Here is a 23,213-nt window from a genome sequence, read left to right as displayed (position 1 = left end):
AAGGTGTGTACTAGGGGAGTTGCTTGTTATACCACTTTTCAGTGTGCACAGATTGTAGTCATCCATTCTGCTCCAGCCAGAACACTTGTGCAGAAAATAGGCACTAAAGTGCATACTGGTCAATTTTAAAATGCCTTTTAGAAGGTGGCCTTTCTCAAGGACTTCTTTCATACCTAAAACCTGCTGTCCAGCCAGTTGACTTGTGCAAGATTTTAAGGAGCAACAGAAGCATACTAAACACTTCTAACTTTTCTCCATGACTAAGACCATTAATGGTAGTTCTTATTATCTTGTTTCCTCAGTTACTTTTTAAAGCAAAGCTTGTGCCACAACTTGTACTACAACTTCATCAAAACATCTGTTTTTCTCAGCAGGCATGACCTAGTCAGATAGCCTCCCACCTCTTCCCACCAAAGTTGTAAAACACTGCTCCCTGTATGCACAGGGAACAAGGCTCAGGCACAGAACTTGATGTTTTCACTCATCTGTCACAAGGTAAGAAATCCATGAATCCCAATGAATTCAGGCATAATAGCATGCATACTACAGAAGATGGAAAGGGTTTTCACTGAAGCTCTGAGCTGCACATAAGCAGCAGACTCCCCTCTTCCCTTCCAACAGACATTGAACTTTCCTTCTTCATTAAAGTGTTGTTGTCTTCCACTCCATATTTACCATACCCACTTCAGAGGAATTCCAGTGTAAATACACACAGTAAGTGTACCACAAAAAATGGAATTTGAGATGGAACGTTAACTAAGAATTTTCACACTAGCTCAATTAACAGGACTTTTTTTTTTCCAGTTATATGCAACAAGTATGAGGTATGAGGATTTTTACTTCCCCCTCACCCCCAACTGTAGGAAGTAAAAGTATTTCTGCTAGACACACAAATTTACCAATACAAGTAAGTGATTAAATCACTGCCTTATGTTGACATCAGCCTTCGTAAGAAAGGAGCAATATGCACCACTACTATGTAGGGATACCACTGCTGGTAGCCAGTGCAGTGTCTCATGTAAGTGGGCACGGCAGCACAGGAAGCTGCAAGTGACAGTGACAAGAAATCCACTTTAGCATTCAGCTATAGCTTGTGCTCTGCTGTAGTATACTCTGCCACAAGCACATTCAGAGTTACAGATCATCCATAACAAGTAATTTTCTTCTGCACAGGCAAAGATGATCTCCTATGCGAAACTCAAGTATTCATAAACAGTTTTAGAAAAAGACCAAAGCAGCCATTCTTTATCAGGCAGGAAGCAAGGGGTTCTTTAAAACTGTTTAATTACATGTTTCAGGTAAGCACAGACAATACAGTAGATTTCCCACCACTGAGTATTTACATTCTTTTCTCTAGGCTTGAGCTGTTCATTTGAGTGTTTTTCAATCAGCATCTTTGCTCAATCATTTTTGCTGCAAAGAAGGGTGCTGGAATAAAACTATTGCAGGAAAAATCATTCCGTCAAGGCATGATTTTCTGTGGATGTTTTCCTCTTTTAAGAACCACCTACTAGTAGTTCAAGATATCTGGGGGGAATCCTGGCTTCTGAGATGACCTGAAGAATGCACTGAAACCAAGCAGTGTGTTGAAGTCCTAGAAATACTTAATACCAATATGTATGTTGTTGAGATGAAACTCTCATTTTCACTGTCACTGCCACTGATGTCTGGTTTCTGTTAGGACAGTTTTACACCAATTTTGTTTTGTTCCTTTTTCATTAGCCTTTGGGCCTCTTTCTCCATTTTCTTTCGTTGCTGTTCTGCTGCTCTTTTTTCCCTTTCTGCCATCTTCTGTTGTCTGTAAATAAAGAGAACATGAATTGCTAAATAACAGGAATCCAATTTCCAGCATGGTCATACCTTAAATTCCTATCAAAAAAGCAGATTAATATAACTAATAGAAACAGAGCTTTATTCTACTGAATGAAGTTAAGCCCAGAACAGTTACTCTTGTATTATGCTGAAGTCTTTTTTTCAGATTCATGTAGTCTTAGGCAGTAGTATTCAGTTATTTTACAGCCTAAAAGCTATTCTATTCTCAAAGACTCAGAGTAAGTGAATCAAAGTGTAGGACAGTTGAGGCCTAGAGCTATTTACAAAAAAGAACAAATCTCCCTAATGCTTTTGAGTAGCAGCATTAGCTGTCTTTTCAGATACAGACCAAACAGTTCAGCTTGTCTAGAACACTGACTTATGTCCCTCCCTTTCCCTCAGCAGGGGCATCAGCAGTTATCCTCTTTGTAAAGCAAATACTACAAACATCTTCCTCATGATCAGACAAAATGACAACCTCTAATACCCTCTTTCACATGTTCAGGATGTGTTGTACTCTATTGTTCAGTACATATATAAACAGTAGCCTTTAAGGAAATAATGTAGTCTTCTTCAGTTGTGTATCCTTTTAGCATTATTTCTTATCACTGCTATAAAACCCCAGACATCACTATCTGCTAGCTCATCTACTAGCTGTCTACAGAAATAGGCTTCCAATTTCAACAGATACATAACTGACTAGAGCAAAGGAGGGAGGGGGGAGGAACCCCACACAACAAAAATCCACTCATTTTACTGCCCAGCTGCAGCTACAACACTTCACTGAGTGGCACAGGGGTAGCAACTAGATCCATACTCCTGCATTCACACTCCAGTTGGCACATGACTGTGTTGTAGTAGTAGAATGGCTTAAGGAAGTCGCTTCTGCTCTGGAGTCAGTTAATTAGATATGAAAAGTAATAAATAAATCTAAGTTGCTTTCAAGAGGACTTTAAAATTTTAGCTTAATTAACTTGAAAAGGAAGTGTAACAACTATTCAGTAAGAATAAAGAGTTACTTAGTAAAAGAATAAAGAATGTTAATAGGCAAGGCAGTATGGCATTAACTCTCAATGTATCTAAGTAACCTGTGCACACCTACTTAAGTGTGTCAAACACTTCTCTAGGAGATTCCATCTATGGACAAACTGGGTATACAAAACTTAGAAATGTGTGAGGTACAAAGACTACACATTATCTTTTTACTGGAAAGCACAGGGACTGCATTTAAATACCTTCATGGCTTCCCTTGATTGAATATTAATGGCTAGAAGCTTTCCTATACTACATTAAGCTGCTCTGCTGTCTGCCACAGAAGAATGAAATTAGTCACTCACATCAGCATCCACATTCCAAGTTAATGGGAGCTCTCAGAGGATGGTTTTTTTTTTTGAGATTGTGACCCACTATTCCACCAGAAACTCAGACAGTGGACAGTACTGTCAGTCAAGTATATACAGGGTAATAATATTTGCCTGTTTACAGTAGATTTTATTATATTCCCCACACCTCTGAACTTATGCAGAAGGAAGCTGTGTGTACACCAGCCACATGTTAAAAAGCACAGTTCCAAATAGCCACAGGAGATGTTAATCAATGCTGCTATTCATTTGCAATTTAAAATGAGGAAAGTCCTATCAGACCATGTTTCCCTCCTATAGGGAAAGAGCAAAAATACCAACAAAAACCAAACAAAACCCCCCAAAACTCCACCACAAAACCAACAACCACCAAACAAACAAAAAACCCACACAGAACTCTTCTGCCAAGAGAAGTAGTTTCCATGCCCTCTGCTGGCCAAGTCATTTTATTGGACTTCACCTCAGACAAATTGGTCACCAAAAAATATAAACAACTAGAAATCACAGAATCAATACGTTGGAAAAGACCTCAAAGATCATCAAGTCCAACCTGTCACCCAACATCTCATGACTACTAAACCATGGCACCAAGTGGCACAGCCAATCCCCTCTTGAGCACCTCCAGGGACAGTGACTCCACCACCTCCCTGGGCAGCACATTCCAACAGCTAACAACTCTCTCTGTGAAGAACTTTCTCCTCACCTCGAGCCTAAACTTCCCCTGGTGCAGTTTGAGACTGTGTCCTCTTGTTCTGGTGCTGGTTGCCTGGGAGAAAAGACCAATCCCCCTCCCAGCTACAGTAGCTGAGCACAAGGTGATTATCTTTCTACTGCTCGTTTACTTGGCCATTATTCAAAACCTGGATCTCTATTCCACACTTCTTGTATGTTTTCAACATAAAGCTGCTACCATTCAGATCCAAAAAGGTTTCATTTCACAATAAAGTTAGAGCCTGTGATGAACTGAAGCTGTCTCTGACTCACTTTTCTAGGTTCCAGAACAAGGAATTCAGCAGAGTCCAGATGGAATGATACAAGTCGTTTAAATTTGGAAAGTATTAATTCCTGATGTCAACCTTGCTTTGCATTCCTAACACAAGTTATGCCCCAAAAAAAAAAAGCTGAATTTAATTGCTTAGAAGAACATAAATTAGAGGAATTATAATCCAAAGTCTGTTAGCAGACATTCTTATTCCAGAATGTTTTTTATTTAGTGTATACCTTGTGAAGAAGAATGATTTCATATCATTTGGCTTTTACTTCACAACTAAACATGCACCACCACTTAACTTATCTGTTCCCACTGGAAAAACACATCACTGGTATTACTAAGTCTGAAAAGGACAGTTATCCACAATTTGCAGAAGAAATCAAGTTCTAACTAACTTCAATTAACTGAAAATCCAGCTTATTATCCACTGTACCAATTCATCACCCCCCTGGAAAATTTCAGTGCATCCCAGTACAGAACCTGCTGAGGACTGGGTGAAAAACAAGTAAGACCACAGAACTTGTCAGGCACTAGTAACCTACTCCTCAGCACTGTCTTTCATCAAGCTTTGATTCCAGGAAACTCTTGGCTTACTATACATGCTTATTGCAACTGTTAGACACATGCATTAAGTCACCCAAGAGGCCACAGGATGCAGTCCTCTCTGCTATTTAGCAGGCCACAGCCCTGACCAATTCTGCACAATTGGTCAGCACTCCATTAGTACACAAAAATTATTCCAATCTGAGAACCTAACTGAGCACCAACAGGTACCCAGGCAGAGACAGATAAGGGAGATCCTTTTTCTGCACACTTATTTTAATCTCAGTAAGAACCGCTGGAGTACAGTCAGCTTTAACACTCTGGAGGGCAAGGGGGACCTTGTCCCCCATTTAGCAGTCTGAAATCTTCAAAGCATTTTGTAGACCATGATGTAGCATTAAAAGAGACTTCAAGTCACTTTGCTACAGTCTGTTGAAAATAGAGCCAGGCCTGTCAAGTACTGTACTTAAGTTTTATATTAAATGTCAAGTGTTAGCTATACCACAGATGTCTACTGCAAGAGCAACTGTAAATCCAAAAGGTTTTTCCTTATCAATCTTGCTGAAAATCAGCCAGCACTTTCCCCAGTTAAAAGAAAAACGTTGTCATTTGATGTGTCACAAATAAAACAGATTTTACTTCACACATCTGGGATATAGCTTACACAATGATCAGTTGTACTGAGATGGCCATTCATAGCTGGCCAAGTGGTATGTAATAGAGACAGTGACAGTTCTGATCCTGTTCCTTCTATTTAGTTGAATTGTTTGGACACACACACACTCCTTTTACAACAAGTAAAATTTGATACTTCCTAGTAAGGCCAGGGAGGAATTCTAAGAAAAATTAACTACTTGAGCTGAAGCCTTGCAGTAATAAATATGGCAGGCTGGAACCTTTAGAACAGCTTCAACCAAAAAAATGACACTTCCGAAACAGTTTGTGGGGAAATGCCTCTGTTTCACCTTATAGGAGATATCCCTAAGTATTCTAGAGCACAAACCTAGCAGATAAAGTACTTTGGACCACTCTGGAAATATCCATTACACAAATTTTATACACCAAAAATAAACTGGTATGTGTACACACCTGATTGCTTTCAGTGGCTAATTACTATAAAATAAGCCCTTTGGAAAGTCTGAACATTATTCTATTACAGATGTTTTTAGGAGTATGAAAAAAAATAGAGTAAGGACTAAGTCAAGTAAAATGCTGTTAGCAAAAGTCATTGTTTCACTTCTCATTAAAAAGTGTTTTGCATCATCTTTCATTTTCTTTGTCTGATACATTACAGATTAAGCCTCAGAAAACTGCACTTGAGAGCAGTTGCTGAGCTTATTGATATTCTTTACAGGAAAAGATATTATCCCTGGAACAAAAACAGCCTAAAGGCACATCATTCATACCACACAGCTTGTACTTTTCTGCTACATTACTGAAAGAATTGAAACAGTTTCAGTACTGAAGTTAAAAAAAAAAAAAGCCCACAAAAAACCCAACCAACCAACAACACAACAAACAAAAAACCCTAACCAAACAGAAACAACACCAAAACCCAAACAAACAAAACCCAAACCACAACCCGTGATGCTGACCAGAATGTACTCACAGAGGTATCTGACTGAGTTAACAAAAATATTTGCATTACAACCCTATTCTCACACATTAAGCTACTGAAGATCAAGACTGACAGAATGAGAATTGGTTTACTACATTTTCGATCATTAAGGCATCAAAAGTGTGCTGGTGAATTCCTTCTTATTATGCTAGTTGGGGGGAAAAAAAAGGTCTCTTTTTCCAAATACAACAGTAAATAGTTGACTAGAATCCTCCTTTTTTTTTAATACACCTTTTTTCCTTTAAAGCTTCAAAGTTCTGATCTAGTTGAGGATGGCCCTGCTTACTGCAGATGGCGCTGGACTAGATGACTTTCAGAGGTCCCATCCAACCCAGACCACTCTATGATTTCTGAATACATCGCATCCTTATTTCATATTATCACTACTGTCCTACCATATAACTGTATGTCTGAGGCAGACCATCTAATGATGTAGAAAGCAATCAGAAGTTTGATAAATGCTGAAATGAAGCAGGTTAACATAAATCACTAACAATTCAAATTACTCTAGGTGATTAATTTAAACTCAACCTCGACCTGACCCTTCATACTCCTTCCCTACATTATCAAAAGGAAAAAAAGAGAACATGAATGGAATAGATGAAGTAGCTACACGAGCTTTGTGCAAGACACTGATTTTACACTCAAGCCTTATCAGCTAGTTTAGTAAAGTTTGCCAGAAGACCACAGATCACTCACAGGATTCACCTTCTATCGTGGTCTATCCTGAACTATTTTTAGTTTAGAGCATATGGTTATGATCCTTTTTAAGGACATCCAGTGGTATTTTACTTAAATTGAAACATGTTATTTGTACATAACTAAGTGTTGGGACGGGGGAGGTGGGCAGAGGCAGTGTTTCTTTTTCCAGTGCTCCAGTGATTCTCAGATTTCCCTTATCTCCTCTACTAAACTGATCAGGTATAAGATGTATTCTACCAAGTACCAGTTATATAGAGATTAGATGCATATAAATAATTTGTCTTAATTGTTTAACAATTCTTAGCACTTACAAGAAAGGTGTTACAACAAACAAATCTGTATTTCACTCTTTTACATATAAAAAGTTCACATGGTTTGACATTCTTTTCAGTTACCTAAGAACTTCTTCTGCCTGCCAGGCAGCATCTTCCTCTTCTTCCCAGGCATTAGTATTTTCTTGCCAAGTATCCAAGTCTCCCAGTTCAGGCTGAAACAAAAAAAAAGAGGCTCTAGGCACATGGGGAAAATAGACAAAACACTTTCTGAAGCATCAAGGTTAAAATTTCCAGACATATTTGAGATATGACAGTACTTCACAGCTACACATTTCCCCTGCCCAGTACTGACTTTTTCCAGTTATTTTTGGAGGGTTTTCCTGATTCCATTGTCGGTTAGAAAGGGAAGAGAAGAGAGCTGGGAGAGCAGGGACTGGAGTACAGATGAAATGAACAGATGCTGCAAGAGATTTCTGGAAGTTACATGGACAAACCAACATGTACATCCATGTGTTTGTGTGTCCAGTATCACTTGAGTGCTGCTTTTACTTCACTAAAAGCAGCTCCCTGAATAATTTTCATTATGGACAGTCTAAGGAAGTGGTATGACTATTCTGACCATGACTTTCTGTCTAGAATCTTCTGTGCACTGTGTTAATCAAAGCAGAAGCACTGTCGAAAAAACACAGAGAGAGAGCTTTTCCTTCTAAACGGTTTGGTTGTTAGGTTAACTACACTAATTTAAAGACTAAAGAGCAAAAATTAGGAAGCTGTTAGAAGACCATTCCTACAGAAAGGAAGCAAGCAGCAGAAAGCTAAAAAAGAGACCAGGTTAAAGCAAAGGTAACCCAAACCCAATCCATGAAAAAACCCAACCCATGAAATCCCAAATCATCACGTAAAAAAGCCTACTACTCTTTTGCTAGGAACTTACTGTGTAGAATCCAGAAAAGGTATTGTCCTTTGTTTCAGAAGACTTGCAAAGATACAAGTGTGTGGAAGATTTTTACATCTATTACTGATCTGGTTAATTTTCTCAGCAGAATAAATTAGTTAAAATTGGATTAACTACTTCATTGCTTTGAACCAAATACTCAAGTTTGAAACTATTTACATTATTCTACAACTATTCCTCTTGCTCCCTACAATGGGGCTCTTAGGCACACTACTCCTTGTCCAGAGAAGGACAACGAGGCTGGTGAGAGGTCTCGAGCACAAGGCCTATGAGGAGAGGCTGAGGGAGCTGGGATTGTTTAGCCTGCAGAAGAGGAGGCTCAGGGGAGACCTTACTGCTGTCTACAACTACCTGAAGGGAGGTTGTAGCCAGGTGGGGGTTGGTCTCTTCTCCCAGGCAATCAGCACCAGAACAAGAGGACTCAGTCTCAAGCTGCACCAGGGGAAGTTTGGGCTCGAGGCGAAGAGGAAGTTCTTCACAGAGAGAGTTGTTAGCCATTGGAATGTGCTGCCCAGGGAGGTGGTGGAGTCACCATCCCTGGAGGTGTTCAAGAGGGGATTGGACTTGGCACTTGGTGCCATGGTTTAGTAGTCATGAGGTCGTGGGTGACAGGTTGGACTTGATGATCTTTGAGGTCATTTCCATCCTTACTGATTCTATGATTTAGCTGTCAAAAACAAGATCAATACTTGAAGCATACTTACAGACTGGTGAATAAAAGGAATATCTTGGGTAGCTGCTAATCTGCTAGAGAATCCTGCATTTCCCTCTGGAATCCCAAAATTTAAAGGCTCTCGTTTTTTAATAACTATCTGAAAATATTCAAGAAAGCAACAAAAAGTGGTAAGTCAAAGCACAGATTCCTTGTTATACCTTCAAAACCAGATTTATAGCTATACAACACTGCACTGTCTCAGATATCCTCGGATTTGGGAAGCCACACAAACTGATACATGTGAGAAGCTAAACGCAAGACAGAAGAACTCTTTCCTCTCCCACTAGCTTTTTCTTAGATCGCATGGAAACCTACGACTAAGACAGAGAACAGCACAAAGAATTACAGATCAAATAACCACATCTCCCAGTACTATAAATTATGTGACATATTCCGTGGAGAAATCCTGCTTTTACAATGGGTCACTGTAAGATACTGCTCTTGAGGATTGTGCTGTTTGCACAGCTATACTGCTTTAGAATGAGCTCTCTTAACATCTTCAACAGCACATATGTGCAGACAATTTGTATTTCAATAGTTGCAGTCTAATTCACTATAATGTCAACTGGTAAAGCCCTGTACTGATCTGGCTGAAAAACATACACTAATACTTATCCTAAAAGGTTTATTAGCAAATTGAACATAGTTGCCAAGATCATGTATCCCTTTCTTAGCTTGATCTCAAGATAGGAATTCACTCATTTGGTCTAGCCTACTTTAAGTCTCTGCTGCTTCCAGAAGAGATAGATTCAGAGCTCCATTGGCTGCACAAATGCTATTACCAATGCAAGAAAGGAAACAGGGCTAGATCATCTTACTTAGGAACAACAGACTATGTTACTTGACTGAAGCTCCATTTCTAAACATTGTAAATATGAGTCAGAACCTGAGTAGATTCCACCTCAGATCTTAGGGTTTATTTTAAACCCAGATTTGGTGGAAATACAAATGCAAATTAGTATTTAAGGGAGGTAATAAAGTCAAGTTAGCAGGAATGTTCTTTACAGTGCTTGCATTCATCCCTAGATAGATATTGAAACTGAATCCTGTATACAGTTTTCAAACAGCATAGACTTAAGTTTTGATCTGAACCTGAAGCTCATTCTTTCAGGCAAAAATGCCATTAGGTATAAAGGAGAAATCTATCTCTCCCCAGTCTTCCTCTGCTCTGCAGGTTTGGGGAGATCAAAATTCTTAGAATTTAGTCCACAGAATACTGCAGATCATGATTACAAACTGACCCCAGTATCATATCCAGTTCACAGGACCACATGGAGATTCACAGTTGGAGGGGGCTTCAGAGGTAATCCAACCTCCTCCTCAAAGCATGGTCAACTCAGAGGCTGATGAAGGTACTCAGGGCTTATTCACTTGGCTTTGAAAATGTCCAGAGGTGAAGCCTGAACAACCTTTCTTGTAATCTGTTCTAGTACTTGATCCTTCTGTTGTCTCAAAGTCCTCTAAGTACTCAGCTGGAAGACTTCCATAGAACCAAAACTTGCAATTACCATTAGTTTAAATATTTACAGTGTTGATGCTCTTGTGGATATGCCCTTCTGTCTTGTCTCCACAGTAAAAACAGATATTTGAAGAACAAACTGTTTTGACATAACTGCCCTCCAATTTCAACCTTCCCAGTACAACTTTGTGTAACAAGTAACCATTCTTTTCTGAACCAACAGTGCTGCTACATCAAACTCTAGTAAAAAACAGGACATGAAAGGTTATCACATCAGAATAATGAGCTCAAGTATCCAAGTGCAGTGGTTCCACTTTCAGTATTGAAGTAACTTAAGGGTTCTTCACATTATATGTGCCAGAGCCTTCAGACCATGAAATTATTCATAAGTTTCTAATAATATCAACATTAAAAACACAAACATTAATTAGCATCACATTAGATCTCAAAGAGTCAGTATTCTTAATTGGACATGTTAGACTACACGTCAGCATCATTTTCATGTCAACAGGGAGAGTTTAATTTTACCAGCAGCACTTCCCATAAGTTGCCTAATTTACATACACTCCATAAACAGAGCTGAAAGTGCAATACATACTTTTTGAGTTTTTCTTATAGTTGGTGTCATGTCTTTGAAATAATCAGGTTCCATTTGTTCCAAAGGATTTTGCTGAGCAGCCACACTACCATTGCCACCTTCAATCTTCACGCTGGTAGGCGCATCTTCATCCCATGAAGACCAATCTTCTACTTCAGGCTTAATAGAACCATATGGTACAAGTTAATATTATCTGCAAACAAAAACTTGTCCTTTTGTATTTTGCTAAGATACATCCTTGATATTATCTAGCATATATAATTATATGGTATGATTCTCAGATATATACCAATCCTGTTGTAGGACTGGTATAATCACTGATAAGTGATTATCTGTTAAGTCACCTACCACTTACTTAAGCAATTACCTGTTTAGGAACAGATGAATAATCCACTGTGGTTGGCAAAGTTATTTGGTCTCCACTTAACTTTCGCCCTCTTCCAGACCTGAAAGAAAAATGTAGGATTCCTCCAAGCTCTGAAAACATGAGCACTAAGTTTAAAAAAAACAAAAAGGAAGTCTGAGAACAGCACTACTGAAAAAGTCATGGCTAAAATATCAAGTGCTTAAATTTAGTATTAATTACTGCCATTAAAAGTCTGCTAAAAAAAGGGAATTTTATCATGAACTTAAAGTAGCATTCAAGGGACTTTCAACAGTGCCATTTACTTTTCAAACTGCAGTGGAAATAGAGAAGCAACTTTAAGAGAATGGACAAATCAACTCAACTATTTGCATAGTCAGTTAAAGATTTTAGATTGCCAGTGTTCACTGAAGCAAACATGATGGATCTACATTTGTAAGATAACAATTTCTACTGCAAACTGAAAAATTCTTTCTGCTTGTCTTAGAGGTCAAGCTATCTGCTGCTTGATTTGAAAGTCTCTCTAAAGGTCTTGTTCCCTCAAAGTTTAAACAGAGGTAGTACAAGATTAGACAAGTCAGTTGCTTCTGCTCAGTACACACTTCTACTTAAAAGAACAGTTTCAGTGAAAGCATTTCAGCAACTAAATCAACTGTTTTTAATTGAAAACAATGACTAATGCTCTGCAAACAAACCACTTAGATATTTGTTTCATGCTAGTTTTCAAAAATAACAACTACAATATACTTAGATGGCATTCACTGTATTTTAAAACTTCACAACACCAGGAAATGAATTTCAGGCTTACACTCATATTTTCCATAAGGAGTGTAAGCTCTTATAGCAAGACAGTCATGTAATTGACTTTATGTAGCTTTGAAAAGTTTTATTTATTACTACTGATGGGAGTAAAATTGGGAAGCTGCAATATGGTGTTTGGATCCATTGCTTTTACCATTATAGATCTATCATCAACTCAGAATAGCTGAATTGCTTGTAAAACTATTTCTGCTGCAGGCTGGTAGGTGATTAGATATTTTTCCTAATTTAAGTCCAGTAGATTCTGCCTTCTGAAAGCTCAGATGCTACCATCAAATTTTCGAGCTTTATATAACTAATTCTAGCTCCTTTAGAAACTGTTCCTTTAAGCTGAAAAGCAACACAGTTTAGGGGTAGAGGAAGGTAAAAACACTGTTCCCTGAAACACATTAGAGACTTACAAATCTGACTAGATTTAGTTGATATCTCTAAAAGAAACATCCTTCTTCAGACCTGTACAATATGCAATAGCAGTCTAAACCACCACCTCTGCAATTTCATATATTACCTGGAAGACTCCAGTTAAGTGGCTTAAAACAAACATTCACCTAGCCAAAACGATTACACTGATAAGGCTAAAGGTGGAAGGAAATGGCTTTTGTCAGAAAACATGGAAAAGAACATGCTACACAGAGCAGCACTGAGGAAGGCTACATATCTCCACTTCTTATCCTACACAGGGGAAAACATGCTTTTAGGAACAGCTGCTTCACAAGCATCACTACAGATATCGATCACTGCTCTGAACATCAAAAGTCTCAAGAAATCTTGGTTTTGATCTTCTCACTAATTAGCAGCACCCAGACTTCTCCACTAGAGAAGATAACTACAGCTTTTAAAGAGAATGAAGTTTCACCTCTGTATCTTTTACTTCCTAGAACACAGCAGATTCAGGCAGGCTGTTTATCAAAAAAAATTTAACTAAGGGGATGACTAATATTGTATGTAGGTTTTATGCTGACTAGAAAGATGCAGGATCTCTGCAGGCACTTGTTTACATGAAAGCAAGTATAAACTATATAGAAGATTAACTACTAGCTCATATCCATTGAACTAAAATGCACATTTAATTAAATCACATTTGCTGGTTATCAGGCATACCCACATGCAGGGGTGCATTACAGGACAACAAAATTTTGCAAGCTATGGTTTGCAGCTGACACTGGACAGGAAAAACATCTGTAGTTAACAGACTGAATTAATCTGATCCACTGACTTACAGGAAAGATTTTAAATTTTCATTCTTTCAACTACTTGTTCTTCACAGATGAAAAGTTTTTCCTACTTTTTACTTATTTACTTACTCATTTCAAGGATTTAGTTCATTTAAAAGTTGAAAAGCAGAGAAACATACTGTTAGTTACACCTAGTAAACAATTATCTGTGTCTAAAAGATATCTTAACACTTAAAGAGATTAATAATATAGAAGGCATATAGAATATATAGAAGATAGGTAATACAGAAGCTATCATCAACTCAGTGTTTTTACTTCGTAGAACTTGGAAGAGCAAGTATTCTTAATTTAAATTTGGTGTTCAAGTCACAGTGCTAAGGTTGAGATACATATATATATATAATTGCATGCAGCATTAAAATATGTCTTTTTAAAGTGCAACTGTATCTGTAGTGAATTTATTAATCAGTCGAGATCTTGCTCTCATTATTGGAATAAAGGTGACTGAGAAATAAACAGCTGTTTTTTCTCTACCACATTCTGCATATGCTTTAACCTTGCTAGCAAAACAGTGGTCATCATACACAAAAGCAGAATACATTTCTCTAGATTGCTGTTTATGCAAAACAACATTCTGCAAGAGTGGCAAGAAGCAACAGCACTTAACAGCACAAAGCCAAAAAGATACTCTCTTGCTGCACCCTTGAGTTCTACTATTACACAACCCTAACTCCTGCGGTTTTTTGGAATGCTTCCAGCATTCTGGTGTGAATGTACTATAGAGGTTTGGATTCTGAAGTAATATCCAGGTTAAAGAATGCAATTGACTTAGTTTTGATCTGTCTTGATTGTTTTGAAATTAGTAAAATCAGAAGGGGGAAAAGCAGTGAGTGGGTGCTGAGAGAAGGAAAGGAGTGCACAAACCCACAATTCCAACCAAAAAGGTAACCAAATTAAGTAAGACTTGTTTACCTGCATATTAACTTTTTAACGAAAGAAAGCACTGCGGCCAGGCAAGTACAGATTTTAAAGAGTCGAAACTGTGTTATGGCCATGGTGAGAAACCCTTCCTGCAAAAGAAAAAAAGTCAAATGTAGAGGATTATACAGCTTTACATAGTTCTGAAATTTAATTTCCTCACTTGCTTATAAGTGAGGAGCATTCTCTGAAACAGTATTAATGCAGGGTAAGAGAGGAGGTATCTGGACCAAAGATGCTACCTGCCTACTATCAGGGCACTTCACTCATGTATACAATACAAGTACCTGATGTATAGAGCTTTTAAAGATCAAAGGTAAAGTCAGTTAAAGATCTTTTTAAAAGGGAATTGTGGGTAATCAGCTGCATTGACTGTACAGCTGAACTGTTTTAGGCACTAATAACAGCACTGAACGCTCACTGAATAGTTGTCAGCAAGAAGCTCATGCTTCAGCAGATCTTGCATGTACAAATTACAAATTTAGACTTTAAAACAAAACCTGCAACTAGACATTTAAATTTAGTTCCCATTTTGATGGCAATGTATGATGAGAACAAACGTTGTTCATTTTAGAACCAGTGTCCCTGAAAAATCATCAGCAAAGAGAGACTCTGCTCATCCTGTGTGCAGTATAGCATCAATCAACCCCTAGACCTAGCAATGCTCCTATGCCCGACTGGATTGTACTAACAAACTTAGCCAAGGAAAAGTTACTCTTTGGCTGAAGCCACTTATCTTGGTAGCTATTCTTTAATGTCAATTTGATAATCTAGAGAATTTATGTATCGCATTATTCCAGAATATTCCCTCAAAGAGGTGCAAACCAAGTTAGAATAATCTGCGTAATCCAAAGATTGCTTTTCTCCCTTCCACAGATGAACATTTCAGAGTAAAGAAAAAGAGGCTAAGCTTCAAAAACAGCTTTTAATTATATATATCTACACTTAAAACAACATTTTTTGTTGCAAGTTTAACATACCTCCTGGTGAGAAGAGAAGGCAGACCTGTGACATTTTCCTCAGGCCATGGATTCCATGGAAGGACAGCTTGTTTTCAATTATGCTATGGCATTTAAATCACATTTTATATTCCAGGCTTTAAGTTAGGAAGAGTCAGGAAGGTGGATCATTAGGTAGGCTGCTCCAATACTGCCCTGAGGATTTTATTAAAAAGTACACAATGGGATTTGTGAGCTTCATGGAGCTTATTTTTTATTGGTGCTCATTTGCTAGATCATCTAACTACTATTAAACACTGCAGTAATATAGTACTAGAAATATTGCCTCACATACAGCCCAGGTCAGGAATTTCTGCTACTGAAAAATAATACAAAGTAGCTATTAAACAAATGGGTCCTTTTACTATAAAACTGAAGGCTTAAGTCAATTGGTAACCATCAAAGTACAGGCCTCACCACTAAGCTGCAGCTCAGGAGAATGGCCTCATAGGCTATGATTCACCTCTACTTCAGCACTAGCATTGTACTAATCTCATTTCATGGGAGACAATGTAGAAAACCTTATACAAGAGTATTAATTGGGTTCCTCCTCTAAAAGGAATAGTAAACAGTCAAATTTCCCACAAAGAACACCACGGACACTGTCCAATGCAATTAGCTTTTAAAGATAGGACTACCATTTCATATTGTGCCTGAGAACTTTCTGACCTTTTGAAACAAGCAATTTTGAAAATATTTAAGTAACAAGAAAATGCATCCATCAAGAGCTTGAAAGATTCACAAACAGGGGAAGTTAGTGGGGGGAAAAAACAAACTGTGGGTAGGAACTAAATAGACAGTTCTCAGTTCTGAAGATTGAATTTAGTGCAAACTAATGCTGAATTGGCAAAAGAAATTGTTACTTTTAAAAGAGGCAACCTGGGATTTGAGGCATCAAGAGCAAGTGATCTGCTGAAATAAGAATAAAGGTAAGACCATTCTGAAAGTAAGCTTGTTTAGAAGCTCACTCCACCCCTCTCTATCACTCTTGCATAAACTTGGGGGGCAGGAGGGAATGCATAGGAAACACTCAATGTTAAAAAGAGTAAAGCCATTTTCCCCACTGTTTAGCCTGCCTAACTGACACACTGGACGTTCCAGAGAGATCATAAATTAAACCACAAAGTACTGATTCAAATCATTGGTTTAGGAAATCACGATAATTCGAAAACCTCCGCAGGCTCAGTATCATTTGTGCCAAATTTCAAGGGAAAGTTTACTACCTAAATGCAGAACTACAATAAAAAACAGCATTCAAGTGTATCAGTTAGGTGTACATCTATAGGTAGGTGTACATATACATGTGTAACATCAGTTTCTCAACTTCTCCCCTTCTCCCTACATATCAAATTGTATGTTACGCTGTCTTCTCCATATAAAGTTAACTAAAATTAGAATCCACAAGAAGTCTGGCTTGCAAGATTGTGAACTCCACTGCTGACAAGTTAGCCACCAGAAGTTAATTGATTTTTCATAGGACATCGCTGTATGTGAGTGACTATACTTCCAATATCACCATTACGCCTATTTGGCAGGGCTCAATAGCTACTGTCATTCCCCATAACAATCAGATAACTTGTTCCTCTCCACTTTGTGTCATGCAAGAATTACAGTTATTAGAGACACACACACACACACAATCACATAACCTATTTGTGTTGCAGCTGTATTCCATGTCAACTGTGGCAGCTGTTTTGCCTGCCCCTTCTGAACTTTGATGGTAGTCTTCCAATAAGGTTAAGCTCTGCACACTAAAAACAGTCAGATGCACTACCCAAATTTCAGCAACAATACACTGTAGCTAGCCTTCATCTTTCAAAAGTAGTTTGATCAGTGTGCCTACTTTTTATAATGCTAATAGAAGACATGAAGCAGTTATATATGCATCAATTTTAGCAATATGCTAGAAACTGTTTAAAACAGAATCTTGAACCGTTTACTGCCTCAAGATTACGACAAGACAAGCATTCTCCCCAAAGTCTGAAACAGCACTTAGAAGAATTTGTATTCTCACTCTAAGGACAGCACTACCCATAAAGAAAAGTGAAAAGTTAGCTGAAGGTTTTGAGGTTTATTGGTGCCTTTGAGGGGAGGAGGGGGTGTCTTAGGTTTGAGGGGTTTTAAAGTTATTATTTACCTTTGAGAAAATAAATTAATTTTATATTCTGAAGCAGTTTTATGAGTACAAATGCACTGAAACCTTAGTGTTTCCTGAAGTCACCACAAACCTAATTCACCTGATACCATTACACTAAACTTAGGAGTTCATTCTTTTCTTGACTGTCTGTATTAAGCACAAGAAAGGAGACAGCCTATGTATTTTCCTTATCTCCTGAACAGGAACAAATACTGAGCTGTGTAAAACTAAAGGGCAGGGCCACGACATTCATTCCTCCTTTTCTTTCTCTGAAGACTTTCCCTGATACTCAACCCCCAAAAGGAACTACAGTTAAATCAGCAGCCAACTATGACACAGGAGAGCACAATGACATCCTATAAAGCAGACATGCTCTAGAAATAATCAAAACATTTCTTAAGAGATGAAGGCAAAGGTGAAACACCAGGCTAGAATGAAGTAATAAACCTCATAGCTGTCTGTCAGCCTGATACACCATTGTGCATACCACACCTCATGCCTCAGCTTCCAGTTTGCAAAATGGGGTAGAGCTTTCATTCATATAGCGAGATCGCTTCTAAAATACTACATTTATCAGACTTACTATCAACTGAACTTTCAGGTTCCATTACAGGAAACATAAATAAGCAAACACATCAGGACATGAATTCTAATTAATTTAATTCTAGCAGCCAATGCAACAATTTTGTAACTGATACCACATTTAGATGGAGTCTGACTTTGTGTGGCTCATACTGCGTGCTATTAGCAAAAAACTGCAGCAGCTGCTCACATGGAAGATGAGAACACAAACGATTAAGCACAGCAGCAGCAAAATGTTAAACACACTGGAGTCAAGTCAGAAGAATGATGTAACTAATCTCCAAAAACATTTTATGGATCCATAAAAGAAATACAGTGAAGGGAGGGAAAGTTGAGAAGTTTATTGAAGTGAAACATTTTACATTGCTTGCAGCACTGGCCTTGTCAAAACTCCTGTCACCTCTGACTTCACTGACACTAACCAGCAAATTGTCCATGGCATGCACGGTCTGTTTGAGTAAGTAAACTATGGTGCAATAAGCAAGACTCTCACTGGCCATCACTGTACAATGACCACACTGTCATCTGAAAAAGCATTTCATACGTAATAGCACAAGCACTACTTCAACAGTATTTCAAGGGACAGACATAATTCTAAAGTCAAGTCACTTTGTGGCACCAAAATTACTTCAAAGACTTGTTTTCTCCTACTAAACTCATCTCCTTCCACTGAAAAAGATGTCAAAACACTCACAGAGCATCCATCCTGCCCTCCTCCGTTCCTTTACAATTCCAAACAATCTGTACTTTGTAGTTTTCTTTAGATACCATCTTCAAAATAGAACCAGTATGCTTTCACTAGAGCAGCTGATAAAACCCTAGCAAGTACTCTATGATTAGTCCAAAGTTTCAGTGGTAATGGTAGGATTTCTTAAAAGTTCATTGTGTACAACTTTTTGCCAAAGTAGTGGTCACATCAACCTAAAGATGCCCAAGTTTATAAGATGTGGAATCTCATGAAGAATAGTAGAGAGTGCTTGAAAAATCTGTTTATTTTCAAGCACAAAACCCCTTCTCCTAATTATGTACAAGATGTATAAAAACATTCTATAATTTTAACGAGGCAGCATAATGACTCAGGAACAGCAACCAGTCTGGTACTGAAAGACCCAACATCTCCTGCATTTCAAAGACAGCAACTATGATTCTGTAGCCTAATGAGGAGGTTTCAGCCCCCCCCCCCCCCCTTGGTTTATGATTGGTTTTGGTTGGTTGTTTTCTTTTTAATCACTTCATACAGAAGCATAATATTGGGAACACTGAAGGAAGAAGGAAAAAGAAAAGAAAAAAGAAAATACACAAATAAATACAAAACCCAACAAAAAACCAAAACCAAACCACAAACAAAAATCAAGACCATGATTTTAATAGTTTGATAAATAGATCAAATGACAGCAGGAATGAGCCCTGAAAGCATATTATGGCATTAAAGGAGCAGAATCCAAAAGGGATATTTCAAGACATCTCCTCACTGTAGGTAGGTGGGTTGGGGAATGTCTGCAATAGATACTATAGTTTCAACAGTAATGCTGTAACTTATAGTCCAAGCACTCCAACTGGGCAGCTTTGAGGTAGCTGTGAGTGAAGACTACTCTCGCCTATGATTTATGGGAGTGAGTGAAAACCGCTCACATTCAGGATGAGATTTCAAGACTACCAGGAGCTGCACAAGACATCAAAATCAAAGAAGGTATGTTTGTCTCTTAACTAAAGGCAGTAAAAAAGCAGTGCACATTGGTAATTCCTAACTTATATACAGAATCATAGAATTAATAAGGTCGGAAAAGACCTCAGAGATCATCAAGTCCACCCTGTCACCCAACACCTCATGGCTAGCTAAACAACTTTTTTTTTTTTTTAAACATGCTACTTCTGGAGACACAAAAAAATTCTCCAGTAATACCCTCTTCTCATGCCTATCCCTCCAGGAAAATGAACATGGTTCCAATCTTGTTAATGTGAGCTCTTGAAGCTTTATGTTCTGAATTTGAGTAAGTTCTAATTTTCAAATCAATGTTAGTTAAAATAGACTGATCACAATCATTCTTTGACAACCCCTTACCTATATATGCTACTGCCTTCTAAAAATCAGCACACAGAATATGAAGATTGAAGTCATGCAACCCCATGATACTGCTACTTTGCTCACATTTACAAGAAGTCTTTGACATAGTGAATTAGTATTCATGTAACTCCCTTTTCAACACTGGACACAGAATCAGAGCTCAAGAGATGCCAGTTCTGTTCCAGTTCTTATTAGTCATCCTGGACTTAAGTTACCTGCAGCTACACAGAAAGACAGAGATGACAGATTAACACACTCTGTTAATACGACAAAATCATCTTGTGGCATATGCTGTCTCAACAAGTATCATGAACTATTTACAGACAAGACACATGACAAGACATGGTGTGCAAGATGGCTTGAAGAAGTCGCTACCAGACATCTTCATGTTTCCAGAGTAGTCATAAGGACTACAGAGCAGAAAGATGCACTGGTTTTCATTAGATGTACAACTGGGGCACTTCCATTGTGAATTCATGACCACGAAACAGTGCCCCACCGTTCTACAGCACAGTCCAGGCTCGAGTGATATTAGAGGCTGCACAATAGTCAGATAGTAGCACTTAAGTTTTCTGTGACCTGTTAAGAGATTCTTAAATCTTCCAAAGTGTACTAAGCAACTTGCACATTAACATTCATGCAATTTGGCTCAGCAAGAAAAAATACAAATTTCAGACTATGTAACCCCACGCAGTCTAGTCCTATAGAATCTCTAAAAAAAAAAAAAAAAACCCACCAGAAAAAAACTTAAATCCCGCCAGTTCTGACGAGATCCCCATCTTTTCCACAACGCGTCAGATCCCCCGGTGCCCAAGCGCTGCCTATCTACACGTCAGTCACTTCACGTTCTTCCCAGGGCGCGAGGTTTCCCCCGCACCTCCCCGCCACAAGGTAACCGGACCCGCCCCGCTGAGACGCCTCTCTGTCCCGGGGCAGCCAGGCCGGCCTGCCACTGGGCGAGGCGGCGGCCACAAAGCCCTAGGGCCGGGGCATCCCAGGCACGGAGGGGAACGGGGCGGGTGTTAGTAAGGGAGAACCGCGAGGGCCTCCCTGCCGGCGGGAAGGCGCCAAGGCTAAGACCCCTACCTAGCCGCGCCGAGGCGGAAGTGGGCACCCAGCAGCGAAGGAAGCAGCCCTCCCCGCTCACCTGCCCCAAGGATTGCGGGGGGCTTTACAGAAAGCACGGGGCGCCAGGAGCCGAAGCGGCCGCTCCCGCAGCCTCCGCCCTCGCCGGCCGCCCCTCATTCAAAGCCGGGCGCGCACCGCTGCGCCGCTGCCTCCCGCGCCGCCATCTCGGCCTCCTGTCACCCGGGAGACGGGCCCGCCCCTTCCGGCCGCGCTCCTTCCCCTTCGCGTCACCAATCGGCGTTCGCCCCTGTGCCTGCGGCTCCCGCCCTGGGCTGGTGGGCCAACGGCTGCCGAGCCGAGCGGAGACAACCCTCTGCACAGTAGCACAGGCGCGGCGAGCTGCCCGCCGGCACCAGCTGTATTCACTCCTCCCCTCCTCCTGAGGTCTCGCTACAGCATTGAGGAGGGTTTGAGGCAGGTCTTTGTCACTTCGGGAAAGGGTGATTAAAAACCAGTGGTTTTCAGTGTTGTCAGGATGCTTAATGTGTGGTTGTAAAGGTATTGCTGTGTGCTTAGCTAGATGATGAGCTGTAAATTTGGAAGCTACTAAAAAAGGAAAAATCGCTGAAGTAGCTTCTGAGAGAGTAAAGCCTCAGCTGGCAGTGGGTGTCTCTGTACGTCCAAATGCTTTTAAAAGTGCTTATACATATTCACTGTCTGGCCTTCTGGTACAGTGTAGTCATTCCTCACAGGCAGGCCTAGTCAACTTCTGAGCTATAAAGTCCCTTCATCTGAAAAAAAAAACAAAACAAACCAAAACACAAAACCACCACACCCCTGACTTCTAGGAAGCATATAATACACAAAAAGTCATATTTGAACCTGTGAAAAGGTGCACACTTGAAGCAATTTGAGTTGCCAAAAGAGGCCAAAGAGCAGCAGTGACTGCATTGGTCTTCCTGACCTCAAAGCAGACTGCAGGAGTTTGACTCTCTACTGGACTGGGCACTTTTCATTGTTCCCCTGAGAATGATCGTGGGGGTCCGTCTCCTTTAGCATCTACCTGTGAGGCACTGACCTTCATATTGGAGCCTGGACAACCAATGGGACCTTCAGGAGGGCAGAACCTGTAGTAAGCCTAGAGGAATACCTGCCTCAAACTGAACAAGTTTCTGGTTTGTTCAGTGCTATAAAGAACTTGGAGGTGCTAATATGTGATTGATGCTAAGAAATTTCCTGGAGAGATGATCCTCAGTTCTTTTTGTGACCAGCATCAGCTCCTTTTTTCTAGCGTGTTTCTGTATTTAATGATGATGCATTAATATACAGAATTGATTCTGGGAGTAGGTACCAGAACCCAGTTTTCTCTGTTAGTGCCATATGAATGAGCTAACCAAGAGGCTACAGAATCAAGCTTCCTTTTATATATATATTTAGTCTATAGGAGACAGCAATCAAAGAATGGAAATGAGGAAGCAAAATAAATACTTTTTTCCCCTCATTCTTTATGAAGTTTTGCTGTTTATCTCATGATAGTGAGGAAGCTTTTTAAGTCATCTTTATCACTGCAGCAGGTAGCAGGCAGAAACCAGGCACAGATAATTTTCTGATCCTTATTCAACAAAGTCTTTGACTATTAGATGAAACATCTTGCAAAGAATATGTCAACAGGTATTTTGAAATGTAATCTGAATTATTCAAATATCAGCAAACTGATTCAGGATTTGGGCAGAAACATCTCAGAATGAAATGCACATGAAAAAGCTGACAAACAGATTAGCTGGATAGGCGCATTTTTCTATCAAAGTTACTAAAGAAAGATTTCTTTTTAATGGTTAACTGCTACTGCCACTTCCATTGTAGATTCTGAGGGCATTGCATTACACCTGTAGTGGGGATAACAACTTCAGCTTGTGTTCAGCTAAAGCAGCATTTCTCTTTATGGAAACGTTTTAAAAAGCTTTACCTTGGAAAGTATTAGAAAACATTTAAGATGCC

The 23,213-nt window shown here is 39.3% G+C and overlaps 1 protein-coding gene across 4 annotated transcripts; it reads right to left on the bottom strand.

Annotated features, from left to right (window-relative positions):
- Positions 1-1,228: 1,228 nt before the first annotated feature.
- On the bottom strand, positions 1,229-21,467 carry EBAG9 (estrogen receptor binding site associated antigen 9). Of its 4 annotated transcripts, none has more exons than XM_054167227.1 (8): positions 21,234-21,467; positions 15,346-15,519; positions 14,360-14,457; positions 11,397-11,475; positions 11,030-11,188; positions 8,962-9,069; positions 7,423-7,514; positions 1,231-1,798 (listed from the first exon to the last, which is right to left on the bottom strand). In XM_054167227.1, the coding sequence occupies exons 3-8, from the start codon at positions 14,440-14,442 to the stop codon at positions 1,678-1,680; spliced, it is 642 nt and encodes a 213-aa protein (XP_054023202.1). In that variant the 5' UTR covers positions 14,443-14,457; positions 15,346-15,519; positions 21,234-21,467; the 3' UTR covers positions 1,231-1,677. The 4 variants fall into 4 exon arrangements, with proteins under 4 accessions (XP_054023203.1, XP_054023201.1, XP_054023202.1 ...); XM_054167225.1 differs by having other exon boundaries at positions 21,295-21,467; XM_054167226.1 differs by lacking the exon at positions 15,346-15,519 and having other exon boundaries at positions 1,230-1,798; positions 21,295-21,467.
- Positions 21,468-23,213: the final 1,746 nt, after the last annotated feature.

The sequence above is a fragment of the Dryobates pubescens genome, chromosome 14, assembly GCF_014839835.1.
Source record: "Dryobates pubescens isolate bDryPub1 chromosome 14, bDryPub1.pri, whole genome shotgun sequence".
NCBI classification, from domain to species: domain Eukaryota; kingdom Metazoa; phylum Chordata; class Aves; order Piciformes; family Picidae; genus Dryobates; species Dryobates pubescens.
This window is presented reverse-complemented; position numbering and strand designations above follow the sequence as displayed.

Bases quoted from the DNA above. Each gene is read 5' to 3' on its own strand.
- EBAG9 (XM_054167226.1), bottom strand. From the start codon at position 14,442: ATGGCCATAACACAGTTTCGACTCTTTAAAATCTGTACTTGCCTGGCC. The intron at 7,515-8,961 runs GTAAGTATGCTT...TTTTTGTTTCAG, and splicing joins TTCCTTTTATTCACCAGTCT to CCTGAACTGGGAGACTTGGA. The intron at 1,799-7,422 runs GTAACTGAAAAG...CTTTATTTACAG, and splicing joins CAGGCAGAAGAAGTTCTTAG to ACAACAGAAGATGGCAGAAA.